The sequence below is a fragment of the Gekko japonicus genome, unplaced genomic scaffold, assembly GCF_001447785.1.
Source record: "Gekko japonicus isolate JY-2015 unplaced genomic scaffold, Gekko_japonicus_V1.1 scaffold399, whole genome shotgun sequence".
Taxonomy (NCBI): Eukaryota; Metazoa; Chordata; class Lepidosauria; order Squamata; family Gekkonidae; genus Gekko; species Gekko japonicus.
The window spans coordinates 108,603-128,037 of record NW_015175981.1 but is presented as its reverse complement, the minus strand read 5'-3'; the positions used below and the strand labels follow the sequence as shown (position 1 = coordinate 128,037).

The following is a 19,435-nucleotide window of genomic DNA, read 5'->3' as shown; positions in this document are numbered from 1 at the left end:
CTGCTCTCCCCATGGCTAGAATACATTATGTGCTTGCTTCAGCTGTGGTTTTTGTCCCAGTTTGGTGGGCACATGATAACTTGAGACAAGACCTACCGTTTGCACTATTGCAGCACACAACTACCCTCACAACAGATGCTTCACTTGATGGATGGGGCATGCATTGTCAGGGCCTTACTGTATGTGGGTTATGGTCAAAAGCGGAGCAGTTATTACATATCAATGTGTTGGAATTACATGCAGTTAGAAACGGCCTGACTTTTCAGATATCCTGCAAGGTCATTCTCCCTCTGAGGTGGAGACCATCTTGTCGGTGATTCCCATCAATCACCTAGGGAGGCAGGATTAACTTTAACTGTTTCCTGTAGTGGGAGTCACCCTCAACTCAGTTTCTTTCATGCCTAACTTTCTCTTTGGCTCACTATTTTAGTTCACTGTTCCTGTTACTAATTTACTCTTATAACTTTTCCTATTCACTTACTCTTGCTCTTAAAAAAAAAACACTTCTTTCTCTTCTCCTCCTTACCCATCTTGGGGGAGATCTTCTATTTCAACCTTATTGGAAAGGCCATGGCACTCCAGGGAAATAGTGACGGCTTTAACTCCTCTGGAGAGCTGGAGAAGGAAAAACACAGAAGCGAGCGAGCGGCTCTGAAGGCCACTGAGGCGTCGGGCTCCCAGTCTTCGGAGATCGACGGAGGCGTTAAGCACACCAAAAGCTCTCTTCCCGCGCAGACAGTGGTGGCCTTTTTGAATGAGGGAAATGGCCAGCAGAGCCCAATCTCGGCCAGGGAGCGACCCGAGACTGTGTGTCATAGCGGGTCCGACCTTGCAGTGAACGCTTCTGCGGATGCTGCCCAAGGGGACGAGGAGGACAGTGCAGAGACCGGTAATGTTGCTGACTCCGGGTCTGCTCCCCTGTCCCCTAGAGTGATTCCTTTTTTAGGAGGGTCAGGAGGCTGCTCTACCCACTCATGATCCTCCTCCTCCTCCCCCCCTCCACCTAAAAATAAGAAAAAGAAAAGCTGGCCCACTAAGGCTTCCCAGAAGAGCTTCCCTGGTTCCCTGACTATCACCCGGAGGAGGGGGGAGATGCCTCAAATACACCCCTTTTTTAGGAGGGCCATGAGACAAGAAAGAGCCCGCTATTGTAAGTCAGGAGGCTGCTCTACCCGCTCATGATCCTCCTCCTCCTCCCCCCCCCTCCACCTAAAAATAAGAAAAAAAAAAGCTGGCCCACTAAGGCTTCCCAGAAGAGCTTCCCTGGTTCCCTGACTATCACCCGGAGGAGGGGGGAGATGCCTCAAATACACCTAGTGAGAAAGAGGAGGGGGAATTTTCCTCTCATGAAGAGGAAGAGGAAAAGATCCCTATTGCTTCTGAGCAGTCCTTTAGGTTTTTTAAGGTCGAGGACCTCCACTACCTGCTGTCTAAGACAGTCTCTGCTCTCAAGATCCAAAATCTGTTAAGGACAGGGAACAAGGGCTCTGGTGACCAAGAGCAACAGGAGGGATCAGAAATCACTGATGAGTTCTTCCCTCCAGATGAGCTGTCTGAAAGAGCATTTCCTTTTCCCAACTTTTATATGCGCAAGGTTAAGGCAGAGTGGGATAAACCACTGTCTAGCAAGTCCGGGGCTTGGCTCCCTCCTAGAATTTTTACAGGATGGCAAGACAAGTGGTCTCAAGGCACCAACGCTCAGGAGACAGGTGGTGGCACTAGCCTCGGTCCTGCCACGTTTTCCAGGTGTTCTGGTGTCCCAGCATCCACACACACTCAGATTTCTTCGAGGCGTTTCTCTCACAGGCCATCCTCAAACCCACAGGTTCCCAACATGGAGACTTAATACAGTTCTCCTGGCGCTCACCAAACATCCTTTCGAGCCATTGAAGGAGATCACACTCAAATTCCTAAGAATGAAAACCTTATTCTTGGTAGCTATCACATCGGCGAGAAGAGTCTCCAAGCTGGGTGCTCTGTCTATTCAGAGGTAACTTTGCATTTTCCATAAGGAAAAAGTAGTACTAAGAAGAGATCCTACCTTTCGTCCAAAGGATGGTTCCACGTTTCATTGAACACAAGAATGTGGCATCCTCTGGACGTAAGAAGGGCACTCAAGTGTTACATACTCAAGACAGCCCCATTCAGAAAGACAGAGGCTTTGTTCGTCAACATCTCACCTCCACATTCAGGGAGGAAGATGTCAAATTTGGCCATAAGTACTACCATTAGGTCTTGCACTGCTGAAGCCTATAAAAGCTTAAAACAAAGAGTTCTGGATGGCATCACTGCCCATTCCCTACGCAGCGCATCCACCAATGTGGCCTTCGCCAATCGGGCTTCAGTCGAGGAAGTATGCAGGGCTGCTATGTGGTCTTCATTGTCCACATTCATCAGACACTATAAGATCAATATGTTCGACTCTGCGGATGCAGCCTTTGGGAGACGGGTACTTCAATCTGTCCTGTCTCTCAATGATTTACTCACCGTGAAGAGTCCTTCTCCTCTGAGGCTTGGAGGACATCTTGGCTCTCCCGGGTCGTCAAGTTTCCTCTGTTCTATGTATATAGTCTTCTTTTCTCTGATTCTACAAGAGTAGTATTTTCCTCTCATAAATTTACTTACTGTTGACTTACAGTGTTTTCAGTTTTTCTTACTGTTTAGAGGTTCTATTGCTTGTGGAGTCCCAAAACTGAGTTGAGGGTGACTCCCACCACAGGAAACAGTTAAAGTTAATCCTGCCTCCCTAAGTGATGGATGGGAATCACCTACAAGATGTCCTCTTGTAGGACCTTTCACGGTGAGTAAACAATGGTCATTCTCATTCAAACAGACAACACTACATCAATGTATTACATAAACAGGGTGGTACAGGTTCCAGATGACTCTGTCATAAAGCCAAACTAATCTAGAGATGGGTGGTACTTCATTGTACCTACTTACAGACAATTCACATAGCAGGAACTCAGAACATAGAAGCAGACTTTCTGAGCTGTACCAGGTCTGCCAGCCACAAGTGGTCAAATAGCAGAGTACAGGCTGATCTTGGGGCTGTATACCAAGAACCAGGAAGATCACGTTTCCCTAGCAAAGCTGCTGGCAAAACATCCTTGCCTGAAATGCTGTGAACAAACCAAATAGTTTGTGCACATTCTGTATAAGTTGCCCTTTAGATGTTCTGCACTTGGCCAAAAAGGCCTTCTTCACTGCCTCTGGAGGACAAATAACAATTCTGCACTCTGACGCTTCTTTTATTCCATAACAAAAGTGGCAACACTTTGGATAGTAATAGCTAGCAATTTAATAGTGACATAATTATTGCAGTACGTTGGTTCTGAAAAAGACACATTCATTTACCAAATTCACTGATTAAATGGTATGAGTAATCCTAAAAGGATGAGTTTACATGGGACTGTGATAGTTTTGTGCTGCAAATGTGTAGGTGTCTTTTAGCTATTGGATCTCTGCAGTCATGTTGACAGAATTTCTCTGTGAGCATTCACTATAGCAATGTAGTTAGTAATCAAATTGCTTAACTGTCATTGGTTTCAGGAAGTAGCAATGATTCAGAGGTATGCTGGCCTTTATTAACAGGAGTGATCCGCTCCCTGAAAAAGAGGAGGGGTGAGAAGAGTACGTCAGACATATTTTCCATCCCACCCTTCTTCCAAGAAGCTATACTTTAACTCACAGCAACCCTGTGAGAGACTACACTTGGGGTGGGGGAAGGTACCTTTTACAGAAGCCTATCCCTATGATATCCTGGCCCCTACCTGACCAGATTGGAACTTGGAAGGTGTTTAATATGAGAAGAGCTCTTTGGAGGAAAGCCAGAGCAGACCCTTCACGGTTTGTGAGAAACAAACTGTAAGGTTCGAACCATGCTCTTTTGTTGTTTATCTGTTTTCCCCCCTAGTTGTATGCAATTTAGACTTTTATTTTGTGGAAGAAGGGAAACCTATAAATATCTGAATTCCCATTGCAGTCCCATATAGGCAACAGTCTGCAACAGCAACACAGCAAGCTTTTGCCACCATTAGTAACATAAGGGATAAAATCTTAGTGCAGCTAGATTTCAAGAGTCAAAGCTCCTGCCCTAAAAATCGTGCTGGTCTCTAAGGTGCTCCTGGACTTGAATCCAGCTGTTCTGCTGCAGACCAACACAGCTAACCTCTGAAACTAAAATCTTAGGGGCATCCTATTCCTTCCTCTGTGAATTTGTCTGTGAAATAGGTTGAAGGGCTGAGGAAAGTGTGCCACCCTGAAGGTTTCATATTATGTCCTTGTAGATTTCCATTTCAGAGTCTAGAAAAGGCTTCTGATCCGGCTCATTTCCGGTAGGGGCAAGCCATGTGTGAAATGGCAGCCCTGTACCGGTTCGCTTCAAAACAGATGATTACCGGCTTGAAACCGGATGAAACTGGGTAATGTGAAATTCCCCAAGGTCTGAACGAGGCTGCTCTTCACAGCTTTCTGTTCCTCCCTGTCTCTCAGCATTGAAAACTTCATTGTCATTGTTCACTGATATTTCCTAAATTCCATCCCTGTGGACGAAACCTGGCGTCCAGCACAAGGCATGTGGATTTGTATCTGTATCACTGCAGAATTTCGCTCCTTTGATTGCAAAAGTTCAAAGAGAATTTGTTGTGCTGCTTTCCTCCATTGAACTACTGTTAGACTCCACTTACTGTAGGCACTTGTCTCTTTCCAAGTTACTAAGGTAACGCTGTGCCTCATTCATGTAAAGTGAGCGGTATCTGATCTTCTTTGGGTATTTCTCATGCTTTGTGTTATCATAGCGTCCAACACCAACTGGGTTCTGTGAATCGAAAAGTAGAGAAGAAGCAGCTTCAGAGGTAAGAACTGCTGACCAGTGCCTCAGCAAATGCTTCTGCTTTCTGCATGACCCTTGGAGAGTCTGGACCTCAGAGGGAAGACGCAGAGGTCTCAGATATGCATTCCCCTCTGTGAAAGGATCACTTCAAATATTTAAAGTAGACGTTCAAAACAAGGGACATTTGGCACCAATCTGCGAATACTTAAAGCCAGAGCCTGGAGCTGTGAACAGACAAGACAGATGTTTGTATAAAGCAGGGAAAAAATTCTCAGGTTTGAGGAAAACTCTGAAATCTAATTAAAAAAACCTAGGGGCATTTAAAAAAATAGAAGCAGTGCCGGTAGCTTTAGGAAATGAATCCCCTCAATGGCCATCACTAGGCAACTACAACAGCATCACCAGCATTCAAGCCTTATTTTTCTGTTGGTAAAAGGTAGAAGGAAGGGGCAGGACCCTTTCCAGAGCTGTTTTGGCCTTTGAAAGAGAGCTCACTGGGGCCAGGCCCAGCAGCAACCACCAGGCAACTTGCTACTACCTGTCTTGCCTGACTCACCCATGTTGGGCTGCCTGCTACAGTTCAACAGCAGCCACCCCACAAAAGCTAGTGTAGTATAGTGGTTAAAGTTTCATACTAAAATCTGGGAGAGCCAGGTTTGAATCCATTCTCTTCTACAGAAGCTCACTTGATGACCTTGGAACAAAGGTGCCACTGGACTCAAACTTTGCTCTACTGCTTCACACCAACATGGCTGCCCACCTGGATCTATCTTGGTGACCTTGGACTAGTCATGCACTCTCAGCCTAATGTACTTCACATGGTAGACACGAGGATAAAATGGATTAGAAGAAGAAGAAGAGATTGGATTTATACCCGCCCTTCACTCCCCAAGAGGAAAATTGTGTAAACTCTTTTGCATCCCCATTGTGGAGAAAGGCAACATATAAATGAAGTAAATAAATAATAAATATAGGTGAAGATTGGGGGGAGGGGTTAGAGAAAAGTTTCATCTGATTATTTACAAGCCAGAGATAAAACAACATTATACCAACAGAGTCTGTGTCTAGTACACGCAACATATAAGCATAAATATTAACAAGAAAATTTTAAAAATTAAAAACCTTCCTATACTTTCTAGGTGTTGATGGATTATCAACTTCTTTATGAATAAAACCTTGGCACAGAACTTAGCCACTTTGATGGAAATCTCGTCTAAATGGTCTGCAAGGAGGAGGGATGTATAAAATGTGTCTCATCTGCCTGAGGACTTAGATTGAATAGGGGTGAGGTTTATGGCGCACATGTCCTTGTAGAGTTTACAGTGTAGTAGCACATGCTTGACCATTTCAGCTGTGCCAAGTTGGCAGGGGTCATTTCCTGAGCTCCGGCAGTAAGGAGCCTGGGGGGTGGGCACATGCAACGAGCCCCACCCCCTGCTCCCAGCAGCCCTCGGTCGGGCCACAAGGAGCAAGAAGCAGGTACAAGCTCTCCCTCCTCTGTGAGGGCAGATCCATAGCTAACAATCCAAAACAGTCCAGTGGAGCCTGAGCAGTGGGTGTTGCCTTCTGACACACTTCTGGTGATGTCAGGGGGTGTGGCATATGCAAATAAGTTATGCTAATGAGTTCCTGCACCTCTTTTTCTAAGAAATTACTCCTGGGCGCTGGTAATGTGAAATACATAGGTATCCCCCTTCTAGAAGTGCTCAGGGCAAAAGATTAAGCCAGACCAAAGTGAAGGCTCTGCGGTATTTGGGGAATTATATGGTATACAGGTAGTTTTCTGGCACAAAGTTTAAAGGGTAGTTCCCTATCACTGGACAGAGGTGTGGCCAAATTCTATCAGTTTGGAGGGATGTATCCCAAATTTGTTGTTTTATTATTTCTTTGGCTCCTGAAGTCCCAAGGTAGCAGATTGCTGAGGGAGAAAAGCCGTGCAGTTGACATTTATTCTCAACAGCACCCACCCAACCTGAGTGGTATGTACCTAGACTGAGCCACTCCACTTCAGAGCAATGCCTACTTCTATACCACCTGGCATTGGAATATAGTGCCAGACCCCGTGGGGTGCTCTATGTAGCCTTTATCAACTACAAAATGGTCTTTGACAGAACTGCCAGATACAAATTATGGGCTGAACTAGAGGCCACATCAATTGATTGTGCACTACTCATCCTTATTCATATGCTGAACAAGAACAGCTTTCTGGCAGTAAGAACCAATCAGCAAGGTCACCTCTTACGCACGATTCCTGTTAAAAAGGGAGTGAAGCAAGGCTGTATTTTGCTCCCCCCCCCCATTTAATTTCAATGGTCCAAACACTGACCAAACCAGAATTCCTTCCACCAAGGTTGGCAAACAGACCCATATCTGCCTTTCTATACACAGATGATACCGCCATGACTGAGGTAGGACTCAGAAGAGCCCTCTTGGCTCTTACAGTATACTGCAAGGAGGAACAATTAATTATAAATGTTAAAAGGACTAAAAATCCTATTTTTCTTTAGGAGACATATTAAACACAAATGGCAGATGATGGGCATTAGATAGAAAAGGTGAAGGGCTTTAAATATCTATCAAAAAAACCTATCCAAACTTTTGTATGGTTTACAAGTGTGTTTATATAAAGACATCCGGCCCCAGAAGTCATATGGTCCAGATTCCTAAGGAGTCTATGTGGTGTCCCTCACTGTCCACCAAACACAATCCTTAAAAATAGAGTCGGGACAAGTATCACTAAAGGCACGCAACTGGTATATGGCAATATGCCTTTGGTTTTAAATTTTAATCCATCTGGATTAGCCCCTTTAGTCCTTCTAGATAAAAATTGGTTGACTGGTGGCTGGAGAAGAGAAGGAAGCAAGAAAAGTGGAGAGGTTGTAGGGGCTTTCAGGGAAATATAGTGGGGGAGGGGACAATAAGGTACCCCCAAAGGCCTTGAGCTGCGGTGGCTCAAGTGGTTAAGATGCTGAACTGCAGGCTGTGGAAGGTCAGTAGTTCAGCAGTTAGAGACCCGAGTTGCCGCATGACGGAGTGAGCTCCCGTCTCTAGTTCCAGCTCCTGCCAACCTAGCAGTTCAAAAGCAAGAAATTGCAAGTAGATAAATAGGTACCCCTTTGGTGGGAAGGTAATAGCGTTCCGTGCGCCTTGGTGTTTAGTCACGCTGGCCACATGACCACAGAAACATCTTCGGACAGCGCTGGCTCTTCGGCTTTGAAACGGAGATGAGCACCACAACCCTAGAGTCGGACTCAACTGGCTTTCGAGCAAAGGAACCTTTACCTTTTTAAGGGCCTTGTGGGTCCCCCGCTTGTCAATATATCTAATTCTCAATGTGGCCAAATCTATGGGTACATAAATCTGGAGACTGGAACCATAAATACACAAAACAAATCTTTCTATAAACGTGACAAAAAAAAAATCATGTTTGCAGGAAAAGCTGAAATCTTTAAAGGGGGGGGTAAAGCCCCCAAACAATAGAACCAGCATCTGTAGCTTTAAGAAACTTATGCCCTCTGTGGCTGTTATTAGACAACCACAACCGTTAGGGTTGCCAAGTCCTACCTTGGGAATAGCAGGGGGAGTCCTGGACATCTTCTGGCGCATGCACTTTGCACGTGCGCCGCGATCACATCACCTGGAAGTGACGTAATCACGTCGGACATGTTGGGGGCAGGGCCACAATCATCTGAGGGAAAATCATAGAATTTTCCCTCTGATGATAGAGTGTCCCCCCACAACGTCCCGGACATGATAACGTACCTCCGGGTGACATGTTCATGTGGGCACGTTGTGCGCTTTGGGGGTGGGGTCCCCCCCCGGCAGTCCAATCCCCACCAGTGGGGAACGGGCCTCTCGGGCGGGGATTTCCCTGCCCCCCAGAGGGACTTGGCAACCCTAACAACAGTACTGCCAGTTGAATCTTTGGTTTCTGTCAGTAAAAGACAAGGGGAGAGGGCAGGTCCCTTTCCAGGGCTGCTTTGGCCTTTGAGAGAGGATTGATCAAAGCCAGGGCTAGCAGCAACCACCAGATGACTTGCTACCACACGAGTTCCATGACTCATCCAGACCCAGCTCCTAGCTACTGTCCAAAAGCAGCCACCCCACAAAAGCCAATGTGATATATTGGTAAATTTCAGACTAGGATCTATGAGACTCAGGTTCAGATCCCCACTGCTGGATTACCATAGGCTAGTCACCAGTGTTCCCTCTAAGCTGAGTTAGTGTGAGCCTGCTCACGTTTTTTTAGCCTCCAGCTCACACATTTTTGTCTCAGCTCAGGAAGGATGGCTCCAGAGCAAACTAGGTTATGCAGTAGCCAAATCGCTCGCTCACAACTTTAATGCTAGTAGCTCACAAAGTAGAATTTTTGCTTACAAGACTTCACAGCTTAGAGGGAACATTGCATCACACACTCTCAACCTAACTTCATTCACAAGGATGTAGTGAAAATAAAATAGAAGAGAATGCTATAACCTGCGTTGGGTCCATTGTGAAGAAAATAGTAAAAATAGCTGAAGATGGGGGGACAGATAAAAATAGGAAGGTTGGTGAATGGGAATGAAGGAAGTAGGGAACGTTAAAGATATGAAGGCCACCAATAGCCAGGAAAGAGGAAATAGTGTGGGAAGGGAGAGGGAAATAGATGGGAAAGGTGGCCCTCTCAAGTCTTTGTGGTTTTTCCACTGCGCAACAGGGCCTTTGAGAAAGGACTTATCAAATCCCAATGTGTGTGTGACTATTTCTTGTCATGTCTGTTTGAGATTTCAAACAATGAAGTACTTTCCTATGAATGTCCAGATGTGTGTATCTTTCTGTTGAATCCAATGTAAGTTCTGCTGCTGTTGCTACAAATAAAGCAGACACACATGCACTTTTCTCATGTAACTGGTGAATGTCCCTAGCAGGAAGGGTAACACACAGATACTAGCAGATGGCAATTTGTGTTGGCAAAAATAAAATTGAGCACAGCTTGCTTTCCTTATGCCAACACAGAGAGAAGCTGAGTAAGGAACACTGGGGTGGCAAAGTCTCTGGAGTTGCCAGGCAACAGGACTCCTCTTGGTTGATGATATTGCAGGAAACATCTATGAATCCATGCTAAAGCCCGTGATGGATATTTTTCAAAGCAGGCAGCTACAAGGTTTCTTTCCTCCACAGATTGTTCCTCATTTCTCAGTTGTGTACGAAATGGTCCCTAAACATTTAACTGTCTTCTGGCAGTGCAATTGGTTTGCTTTTCTCTGACCTCAGCACTTTTCTACCACCACATGTAACCAGCTCTGCATTCATGCATAAATGCTTAGGGCAAACATTTGACATTTTTAGATACCGTGTGTGTGTGTGTGTGTAACAAGTTTATCCATTTAAGCTTGTAAGCCAATCTGCCTATTAAAACACACACACATACACACCCATATTCTGGGCAACATGGAAAGTGGCTTTAACACCCCTTTGTGGTAATCACTCTCAGTACTCTTGTCTTGCAAGCAGGGAGAACCGGTTGTACCTGAGCCGTGATTTCACTTTGTGACATAAAAGGAATGACTGCAGAACTACTTCGTGCTCACTACAGTGGTGGTGGTGGAGGAGTATATGTGCGTGCAAGTGTGTGTGTGTGTGTCATTCTACCAGAGATCCTGTAACTTGAGTTGTCAGGGAACATCTCTTTTTCCTCCCTATCCATAGTGACTTTGCCAGGAAGCAAGCAGTCATTCAGCAGTCCACTCATTAGGCCTGGGAATTTTATCAATGTTGCTGCCACAGGGGGAAGCATGCAACCACAGCACCCCTTTTTAAAGCCATCATCCCTCGCACTCAGATGGAGCAATAACTAGCAGAGCAGTGAGGGTGTCACCCCATGACAGCCATCCAATATACTCTGTCTGCCAGAAATCCTGCATTTGTGTACATTCGCATCTGACAGTTAAAAAGAAGTTCTTGAGCATCATCCAGAGGCCTTTGCTGCTCAGACATCAAGAATTCTCACACATCTGTCAATTCTGATTGTTGGAACCCAGACCCTAAGTGAGGCCTTTCCTTTCTGCCTATTTAATCTGTCACTGAACGGCAGTGCATCCTGAATTATTACCTTCAGTATCACAACAAAATCTCAGACCAGTTGCAAGGAAGTTCACCTGTCTACCAACAGGATCAGTGACAATCAGCAATGCTCCCCATCAGTTATAAAAGAACCTTCATTCTTGACCTCTTTTGAGAGCCCTCCAGCATCAAAGGGGGAAAAAACTGTCTGGGAGTCCTTGCCTGTTTCCTTAAGTGGAAGTGAACTCTTTCACATGCAAGCTTTCCCTAACTGCTTGAGTCCATCCAGCTTTGTTCCAGCTCACCACAGGAACCCAGAAAAGGATGAATGTAGATGATACAAGAAAGGGCATCAGGTAAAAGGGAAAGCCTCCCTTTGGCACATCATTACTGAAGGAAGTGTAAGCCTGTGAACTGACTCTATGGAACTGTGTGGAGAAGATTCTGTCCCACAAGCTTACAGTCCAACACAGTGTAAGGTAATGTCTGAGCCTGTCGAAATCAAAGAGCTTAATTTAACACATTTACCCTGACCTTATGTGTGATTACTTTGTAGTAAGTCCCACTTGTTCTACTGAAAAAGAATAAAGAGGGCAGCTAAAAGATATATTGGTCTCCTGTTGGGCACAAGCCTAGACACGTTAAGTTAAATAGTTACAGCCTGCCTTTCCCTTATAATTGGTTTACAATGCCAAAATTTAAAAACAGCACCACTCAATTCCTCCCCCCCATGCGTGCAACTTAAAGACCATGTAAATAAAACAGCCTTACGCTAACCCCCTAAACACTTCTCAAGACAGCGTTCCTACAGACAAAGTCTTGTGTATCCTATGCATGTGTCAATGCAATAAATAATTTGGATGAATCTTTTAAGCTGAATGGTAGTTTAGAAAAAACATTGACTGATTTCACACAAGAGCTCCGCCGCGGTCTCGCCTCCCTTTGCCCCGCTTCTATTGGTCAATTTCCCACTCAAAGCCGCACGGCCGCATTTTGACTCGTGGCTTCGCCCGATTTTCCCTGCAGTTTCGTGAACCTCAAAAAACAGGATCACGAAACCGCAGGGGAAATCGGGCGAAGCCACGGGTCAAAATGTGGCCACACGGCTTCGAGTGGGAAATTGACCAATAGAAGTGGAGCAAAGGGAGGCGCGAGCGCAGCTCTTGTGTGAAATCGGTCATTGATAATGTTTGTGGGAAGGGACCCCATAGCATTCATTTTGATTGGTAATGATCAACAACTGCTCACACATGTGCATCCTCTGTAGTGGCTCTGAGATTCTGAATGAAGGGCAGGGTATAAATCCTATGGAATGGCCTGCCTGAGGAGGTCAGAAAGGTTCCCACACTCCTGGTATTTCTCAAACTATGTAAACCAGAATTGTCCAAGAGGACTTTTATGAAGGAATAAGTCTGCATTATAACAGAATGATTCAGAAGGTGTTTCAATAGAGAGAATGGACTCTGAATTATACTACTAGAATGTATTATCTGTTGCTGTACATTTTTGTCTTGTCCTCACTGTAGTACTGTTTCTTGCATTGTTTAATGTGTCATAAGAGAACATAAGAACATAAGAGACACCAATGTTGGATCAGGCCAATGGCCCATCTAGTCCAACACTCTGTATCACACAGTGGCCAGAAATACCAGGTGCCATCGGGGAGGTCCAGCAGTGGGGCCAGGACACTAGAAGCCCTCCCACTGTTGCCCCCCCCCCCAGCACCAAGAATACAGAGCATCCCTTGCCCCAGCCTGAGAGTTCCTATCTATACCCTGTGGCTAATAGCCACTGATGGACTTCTGCTCCATACGTTTATCCAATTCCCTCTTGAAGCTGTCCATGCTTGTAGCCGCCACCACCTCCTGTGGGAGTGAATTCCATGTGTGTATCACTCTTTGGGTGATCATATTTAATACATATGCATGGCTTCAGATTTCTGAAATCCTAGTCCTATTGCATTATTTATTATAAATTTCCTCATCCTATTAATCATACTGACTTCCATTATGTAATCCATCTTGAGTCTCAGTGAGACAGGTGGGCTATAAATTACTTAAATAAGTGACGATGAAATATGCAGTGCATTCTCAACCATAGTGGTGAATCCTTAGTGTAGAATTTAGCACACAGTGGGACTGAAAAGAATTAAATGAAAAATACTTACACCTACCAGGATAAGAGTCATTCATGCACTATAGCCACCCACAAACCCTCATCAGGAGGCCAACCACAACTACATAGCAGCAGTCATCAAGGAGTCACAACATTTGAAAACAGCTTGCTACATGGATAGGTCCAGTCACATGGAGAGTCTCCATGACAGCACCAATGGACAACCATTTGGAGAGCAGATTTCAGAAGTTTTGGCTGGGATACACCGTCATATGGAGAAGATATTTTGGGACTGTAACAAATGGGTGTAGCATCTGAAGTGACCATGAGTAAGTTTTAAAGGCCAAAGCCAAGGGGTGGAATGTTTGAGGCCTATTTCTATCATGTTCTTTTCTTACTCACAGCATTTCCAAAAAAGAGTCGGTATGCTTTCCGGTCAAATCGTTTTGCGCCAATCCAGAATGGTGGTTGGTTTTCAAATTCAGATCGCTTAATAGGCTTTAGGTCATATGATCCTGGCCCTGGTATGATCTGCAGCAAAGTGAAAAGCAAACATTTTTAATTAGTGGCTCTTATTATATATCACCATTGTGCTCATTATGTCTAATTAACGATAATTGCTATGGCAAGATGAAGACCTTCCTTCAAGGCACCACTTCACGCAGTATATAGCAAGTGTGAGCCCCCTTTTCTGGCAGCACCACCCTGAGTCCCTGGGTCTTGCCCCCCCCCCAAATCAGGTCTCCAAAGGCCACAGAAGGGGATCAGGAAGACAAGGGTTTCTGCACCCCAATCCAACCTTTCTGCCTTCAGGAGAACTTGTGCCTGTCCTACAGGCTCCATTTCTCCTCCTCCCTGCCCTGTTTATAGGGTTGCCAGCTCTGGGTTGGGAAATACCTGAAGATTTGTGTGGTGGAGCCTGGGGAACGTGGAGTTTGGGGAGGGGAGGGACCTCAGCAGGGTACAAGGCCCATAGAGTCTGCCCTGCAAAGTAGCTGTTTTCTCCAGGGGGGCTGACCTCTGACATCTCAAGATCAATTGTAATACCTGGAGATCTCCAGGCCCCACCTGGAGATTGGCAACCCTACCTGGTCATGAAGTCCTCTTTCATACTGCCCAAGCAATGACACCTGTGTCAGCCTCCCATCTTCTATCTCATTCTTTGAAGCTACAGTCAGCTTGACCTTGGTTCTCAGAGAGAGAAGCTTCCATGATTTGTACTAGGCCCTTCTGGCTTTTAATGGGGGCATAATATTGCTTAAATATTAACTTAATTATACATTGGTGCTGTGCCATCTGTCTTTTTTACAGAATGGTTGTATAAAGCTGGGCGTGGGCTCCTCAATATATGCAGGCCTGATTGACATCAAAACTTTATAACTATTATTTGGAGCTACACTACTCTGTTGTGAGTAGCAACCATTCTTTATTAACATTTTTTAAAAACATCTGTCTTTTGGCCAGCTAGTATGTCACAATTTGATAATATCCTTACATATGTATTTTTGTATTTTTATGTTTAGGATTCATACACAAGCTGCCTGGCTTGGAACAGATATTTTATATTTACATTTCTAGTGTGTGTTGTCATTATTTAGACCACTGAAGAAGGCCCTCTAGGCCGAAACGCATTTGATTTAGTGATATGTGTTACCAAGATTTTGGTCTTAGTTACTGTATGTGCAACTTACATTTGTTGCTGTATGCCATATGGATGTACTTGAATACCCACTACCTCTCTGGTTTTATCTACATTCTACATATGTGATTAATCTATGGTTACTGTGCACTTTGTAATTAGTAGATGTATTTTGTTTAATGTTTTAGCTGCTCAGCTTTCCAGGTTCCTGACTAGGCCTAGGGTTGCCAACCTCCAGGCAGTGGCTGGAGATCTCCCACTAGTTTGGTGTAGTGGTTAAGTGCGCGGACTCTAATCTGGGAGAACCGGGTTTGATTCCCCACTCCTCCACTAGCTGTCCTTGGAAAAGAGAAGTTTGTGTCAGAGTTCTCTCAGCCCCACCTACCTCACAGGGTGTCTGTTGTGGGGAGGGGAAGGGAAAGGAGTTTGTATGCCGCTCTGAGACTTCGAGTGAAGGGGTATAAATTCAATCTCTTCTTCTCTTCTTCTTCTGTTACAACTGATCTCCAGGCAACAGAGATCAGTTCACCTGGAGACAATGGCCGCTTTGGAAGGTGGACTCTATGGCATTACACACAGCTCCCTTCAATCCCCAATCCTCCTTCAAGCTCCACCCCACAAATCTCCAGGTATTTCCCAACCCGGAGCTGGCAATCCTAACTAGGCCTCAGCCTGAACCAATGTTTCTGAATGGACAAGAGACTGCTAGGCAAGCCAGTCTCTTGACATGCATGCCTCCACTGTACTACCCTAGCACTGAATGGCTCATCCAGCAGTGGCTTTGTAGGTCTGGATTTTTAAGCAGCTAGGGTTCCCAAGTCGGATCGGCCTGGAGCGGGGGACTCCAGCGCTGCTGCGGGAGTGCGCGCACCGCAACCCCATCACTACGACGGGCACGCTGGGGGTGGGGCCACGACCATCCGAGGGAAAACCATAGATGACCGTGGCCCAGCCTCCAGTGTGCCCGGCATGGTCGTGTCACTTCCGGGTGAGGTGCACGTCGTGTGCTTTGGGGCTGGGGTTCCCCTGGGGCCCAATCCACTGGCGGCGGGGAACGGGCCTCTGGGGCGGGGTTTTACCCGCCCCCCGGTGGGACTTGGCAAGCCTATAAGCATCTCCATTCACTTGAGATGAAAAACATCTCCATGGAGGACATGCAGCTACTTGGGCTTGCCTTTCCTCTGCCTGTGGGCTTGACACAAATGTGTATTCCCTGCTTTGAGGAAGGGGGAGAGGGACCCAGCATCCACACAACTGAGATTTACAGCGCCAGACAACAACTGTTCTGTGATCTAGATTTTTGCAACTCATACCAGGGATTTTAAATTAACAGTCCCAAGCAGAGTTACACCCTTCAAAGGCTATTGCAGTCTTAGAAGAACATAACTTTGCTTAGAACTGTGCTGCAAGGGAACTAGTAAGTAAACAAACATTGACATCATCTTGTGCTGTAGGCCTGACCCTGCACAAAACCAGCTTGGGATCGAGGGTTGCCAACCTCCAGGTGGGGCCTGGGGATCTCCCATTTTTACAACTGATCTCCAGCTGATAGAGATCAGCTCCCCTGGAGAAAATGGCTGCTTTGAAGGGTGGGCTCTATGGCATTGTACCATGCTGAGGCTCCTCACCTCCCCAAACCCTGCCCTCTCCCGGATTCACACCCAAAGTCCCAAGTTATTTTCCAACCCAGGCCTGGCAACCCTATTGGGATCATTTAAGATTCCTGATTGCTGAGGCATCCTCTAGATAAAATTCTGTCTCTACCTAAAGTCAAGCCTATGGGTCAGTCCAGGGTTTAGATGAACTAGGATTCTTTCTGAGCTGTCCTAAGGGACATTTTTGTGTTTTTAAAAAGAAAATGTAAGCATTTCCTTAATTGGCCTCATGCTACCTCCTAATTTGATGGCTAAGTTTAGAGGAGATCTAAGACTGAACTAGCAATTAAACACCAGAGGAAATTTACTTACTGCCACCTGTGGACCCTGGCCAACAGCCGCCCAGAAGATCCGTTCAGAGGGGCAAGCAGGGTTCCGAACAAGGCTGCTGAACATGCCATGTTTCTTTTTCTCCTTTGATTCCAGTTCTTCCAGGAAGCTTTTAATCCTGCCCTTTCCCAACTCAACAGTAGTTTTCTACCAGTGTTAAACAGAAGAAATGCTTCAGGAAGAGAAACGAGTTAAGTGAACTTGTGCTGTTTCACTAGTAACTGCCACACGTGATTCCTGTAAATCCCACTGTTCTCCTGGCATATACCCTACGTCCACACCCATGTAGGCTCAGTAATCTGAACTGGAGTTGATTGGGTCCAGTTCAAATGAACTGCCATCATACTGCATGCAGGTTTAATCCAGATGCATTCCAGTGGAATCTGAGGTTGTTGGATGTAGGATCTACACAGATCCTTGCTTAGCTATGTTGACTGCTTTTTCTCATACATTTCCTTCTCAACATCTACATTGCCTCATGTAGAAAAAGGGAGCAATAAAATATGAATCTAGACACAGAATTCAGAAGAACAGGTCATCCCTTTAATTTCCCATGGGCTACCAGGCTGTTGAAGTTACAGGAATCTCTAAGATGTAGCGTCCTCTATGATAAGGTTATAATAGAGAGCCAGTGTGGTGTAGTGGTTAGAGTGTCAGACTGAGATATGGGGGTCAAATACCCTCTCAGTTATGAAGCTTGTTGGATGATCTTGGGCTAATCATTCTCTCTCTCGGCCTAACCTGCCTCAGAGGGTTATTGAGAGGGTGAAATGGGGAAGGGTGTGCCACCCTCAGCTCCTTGGAGGCAGGCCAGGGTAAAAATAGACTAGCTGGGTAAACAATGCAATATGATTTACCATACAGGGTTGTTGTATTATGGCATTAACGTACATCGAGTGCTTACACTGCATAAGAACATGACAGGCCAGTGGTTCATCTAGTCAAGAATTCTGTCTCATACAGTGGCCAACCAGTTATTCTGGAGGGTAAACAACAGGGAATAGAGGCTGAGTCCTTCCCCTGATGTTGCCTCCTGGCACAGATATTCAGTTTGTTGCCTCTGAATGTGGAGGTTCCCTTTAGTCACCATGGCTAGTAACCACTGATATGGTGGTGGGAAGTGCTGTCAAGTCACAGCAAACTTATGGCGACCCCATAGGTTTCTCAAGGCAAGCGATGTTCAGAGGTGGTTTACTATTGCCTGCCTCTGTGTCATGACCCTGGACTTCCCTGGTGATCTCCCATCCAAATACTGACCAGGCCAACCCTGCTTAGCTTCTGAGATCTGATGAGACTGAGCTAGCCCGGGCTATCCAGGTCAGGGTCTTGATAGTCCTGTCTTCCATGAATTTGGCTAATCGCCTTTTAAAGCCACTTATTTCAGCAGTGAATTCCACATTTCTATCACTTGTTGTGTAAAGAAGTACCTTTTGTCCATTCTGGATCTATTGCACATTAACTTCATTGTGTACCTTTTAATTCTAATATTCTCAGAGAGAAAGGAAAAGTTCTCTCTATCCACTCTGTCTTCCCCGGGCATAATTTTATAAACCTCTATCATGCTGGCCCTCAGAAATCCTAGTCATTTTAGTCTTTCTCAGACAAAAGGTGCTCCAACCCCTAATCATCTTGGTCGCCCTCTTCTGTACATTTCCTAGCTCTGCAGTGTCTTTTTTGAAGACACAGCAACCAAAATTGCCTGTAGTATTCCAAGTGAGGCCACACCAGAGATCTGTGTTCTCACGAACCAGCCAAGGCCCACCCATCCTCCAAATAATGCGAACTAAATAGTAACAGAAGAGTGCTACCTGCTGTGGTCCTCTGCCTTGTGATTCTACTGGGCCTTTCAGCACTAAATACTTGGGCTGTCAGAAACAAATGCACAGCATTTGCACCTGAACCCTTAAAAGCACCTTTCTAATGACACATTTGGGTTTTTAAAGAGTTGGACCCAACTTGGGTTTCCTGCAGCCACACAGCAGCTTCAGGGAATGGCTTAAAAACAAAGGAAAACCCAAACAGGTTCAGAATTGTTTACTTAAAACATTTATTAGCCTTATGGACCTCAAGTCGGCTTATAGTATAGATAAAACACATAAAATTGAATATATAAAATACATAAAAAACAAATTTTAAAATCATAATTCTAGGCTGCTAGTGAATAAATATAAAACCATATCTGGAGAGGAAGTGATCCTGCCTTCCCGTCAAGCTGTTTTTCCATGCAGAAACAGCACTGGGGTAGGAGTTATTTCCCCATTTTTCCTACTCAGTACAGAGTATTCTGTGCACATGGAACATCAACAACAGGGAAATAACTCTCCCCTCCCAGCACTGTTTCTGTATGGGAATGTGGCTTGGAAGGAGGACAAGAGCCCTTCCCCCCCCCCCAGGCTCCCCATTGCTGCAATGTGGCTGTGGGCAACCCAAACTCAACTCTTTAAAAACCCAGTTGTGCAGTTTGGCCATAAGGCCTGACTTCAAAGGGATTCTGGTGAGGCAAAGAGGTTCCCCGCATGACTTGCACAGGTTCAGCAATTATGTAAACTGCAAAGTCACTTGGCATGCTGAATGAGCAGCAAGGTGTGCAAGACTAAGAACACAGCTGCTCTGCACAGGTTGCAGCACAGTTTAAGCTAGACCCAGATCCTATGCAGTCACACAGAATTCTTTTGCCTATCCAGTGTGGAATTTCACTAAGGCCAAAGATGAGGAATAATTTATAGATTTCACACCAGAATATTCAGTGTTTCAATCCTAATAGAAGCTTTCCAAATTATGAGTCTTAAAGAGGGCTTTTTTTAAAGAAAAAGCCCAGCA

General features: G+C 45.4%; 1 protein-coding gene across 1 annotated transcript in view; it reads right to left on the bottom strand.

Annotated features, from left to right (window-relative positions):
- Positions 1–3,532: 3,532 nt before the first annotated feature.
- Positions 3,533–19,435, bottom strand: part of LEXM (lymphocyte expansion molecule) — a 30,775-nt gene continuing 14,872 nt past the window's right edge. Inside the window, exons 7-10 of the mRNA XM_015426230.1 lie at positions 16,598–16,762; positions 13,394–13,522; positions 4,689–4,819; positions 3,533–3,608 (exon numbers count right to left, since the gene is read on the bottom strand). Coding sequence (XP_015281716.1) covers positions 3,533–3,608; positions 4,689–4,819; positions 13,394–13,522; positions 16,598–16,762 — 501 coding nt within the window. The remainder of the gene's footprint in view (positions 3,609–4,688; positions 4,820–13,393; positions 13,523–16,597; positions 16,763–19,435) is intronic.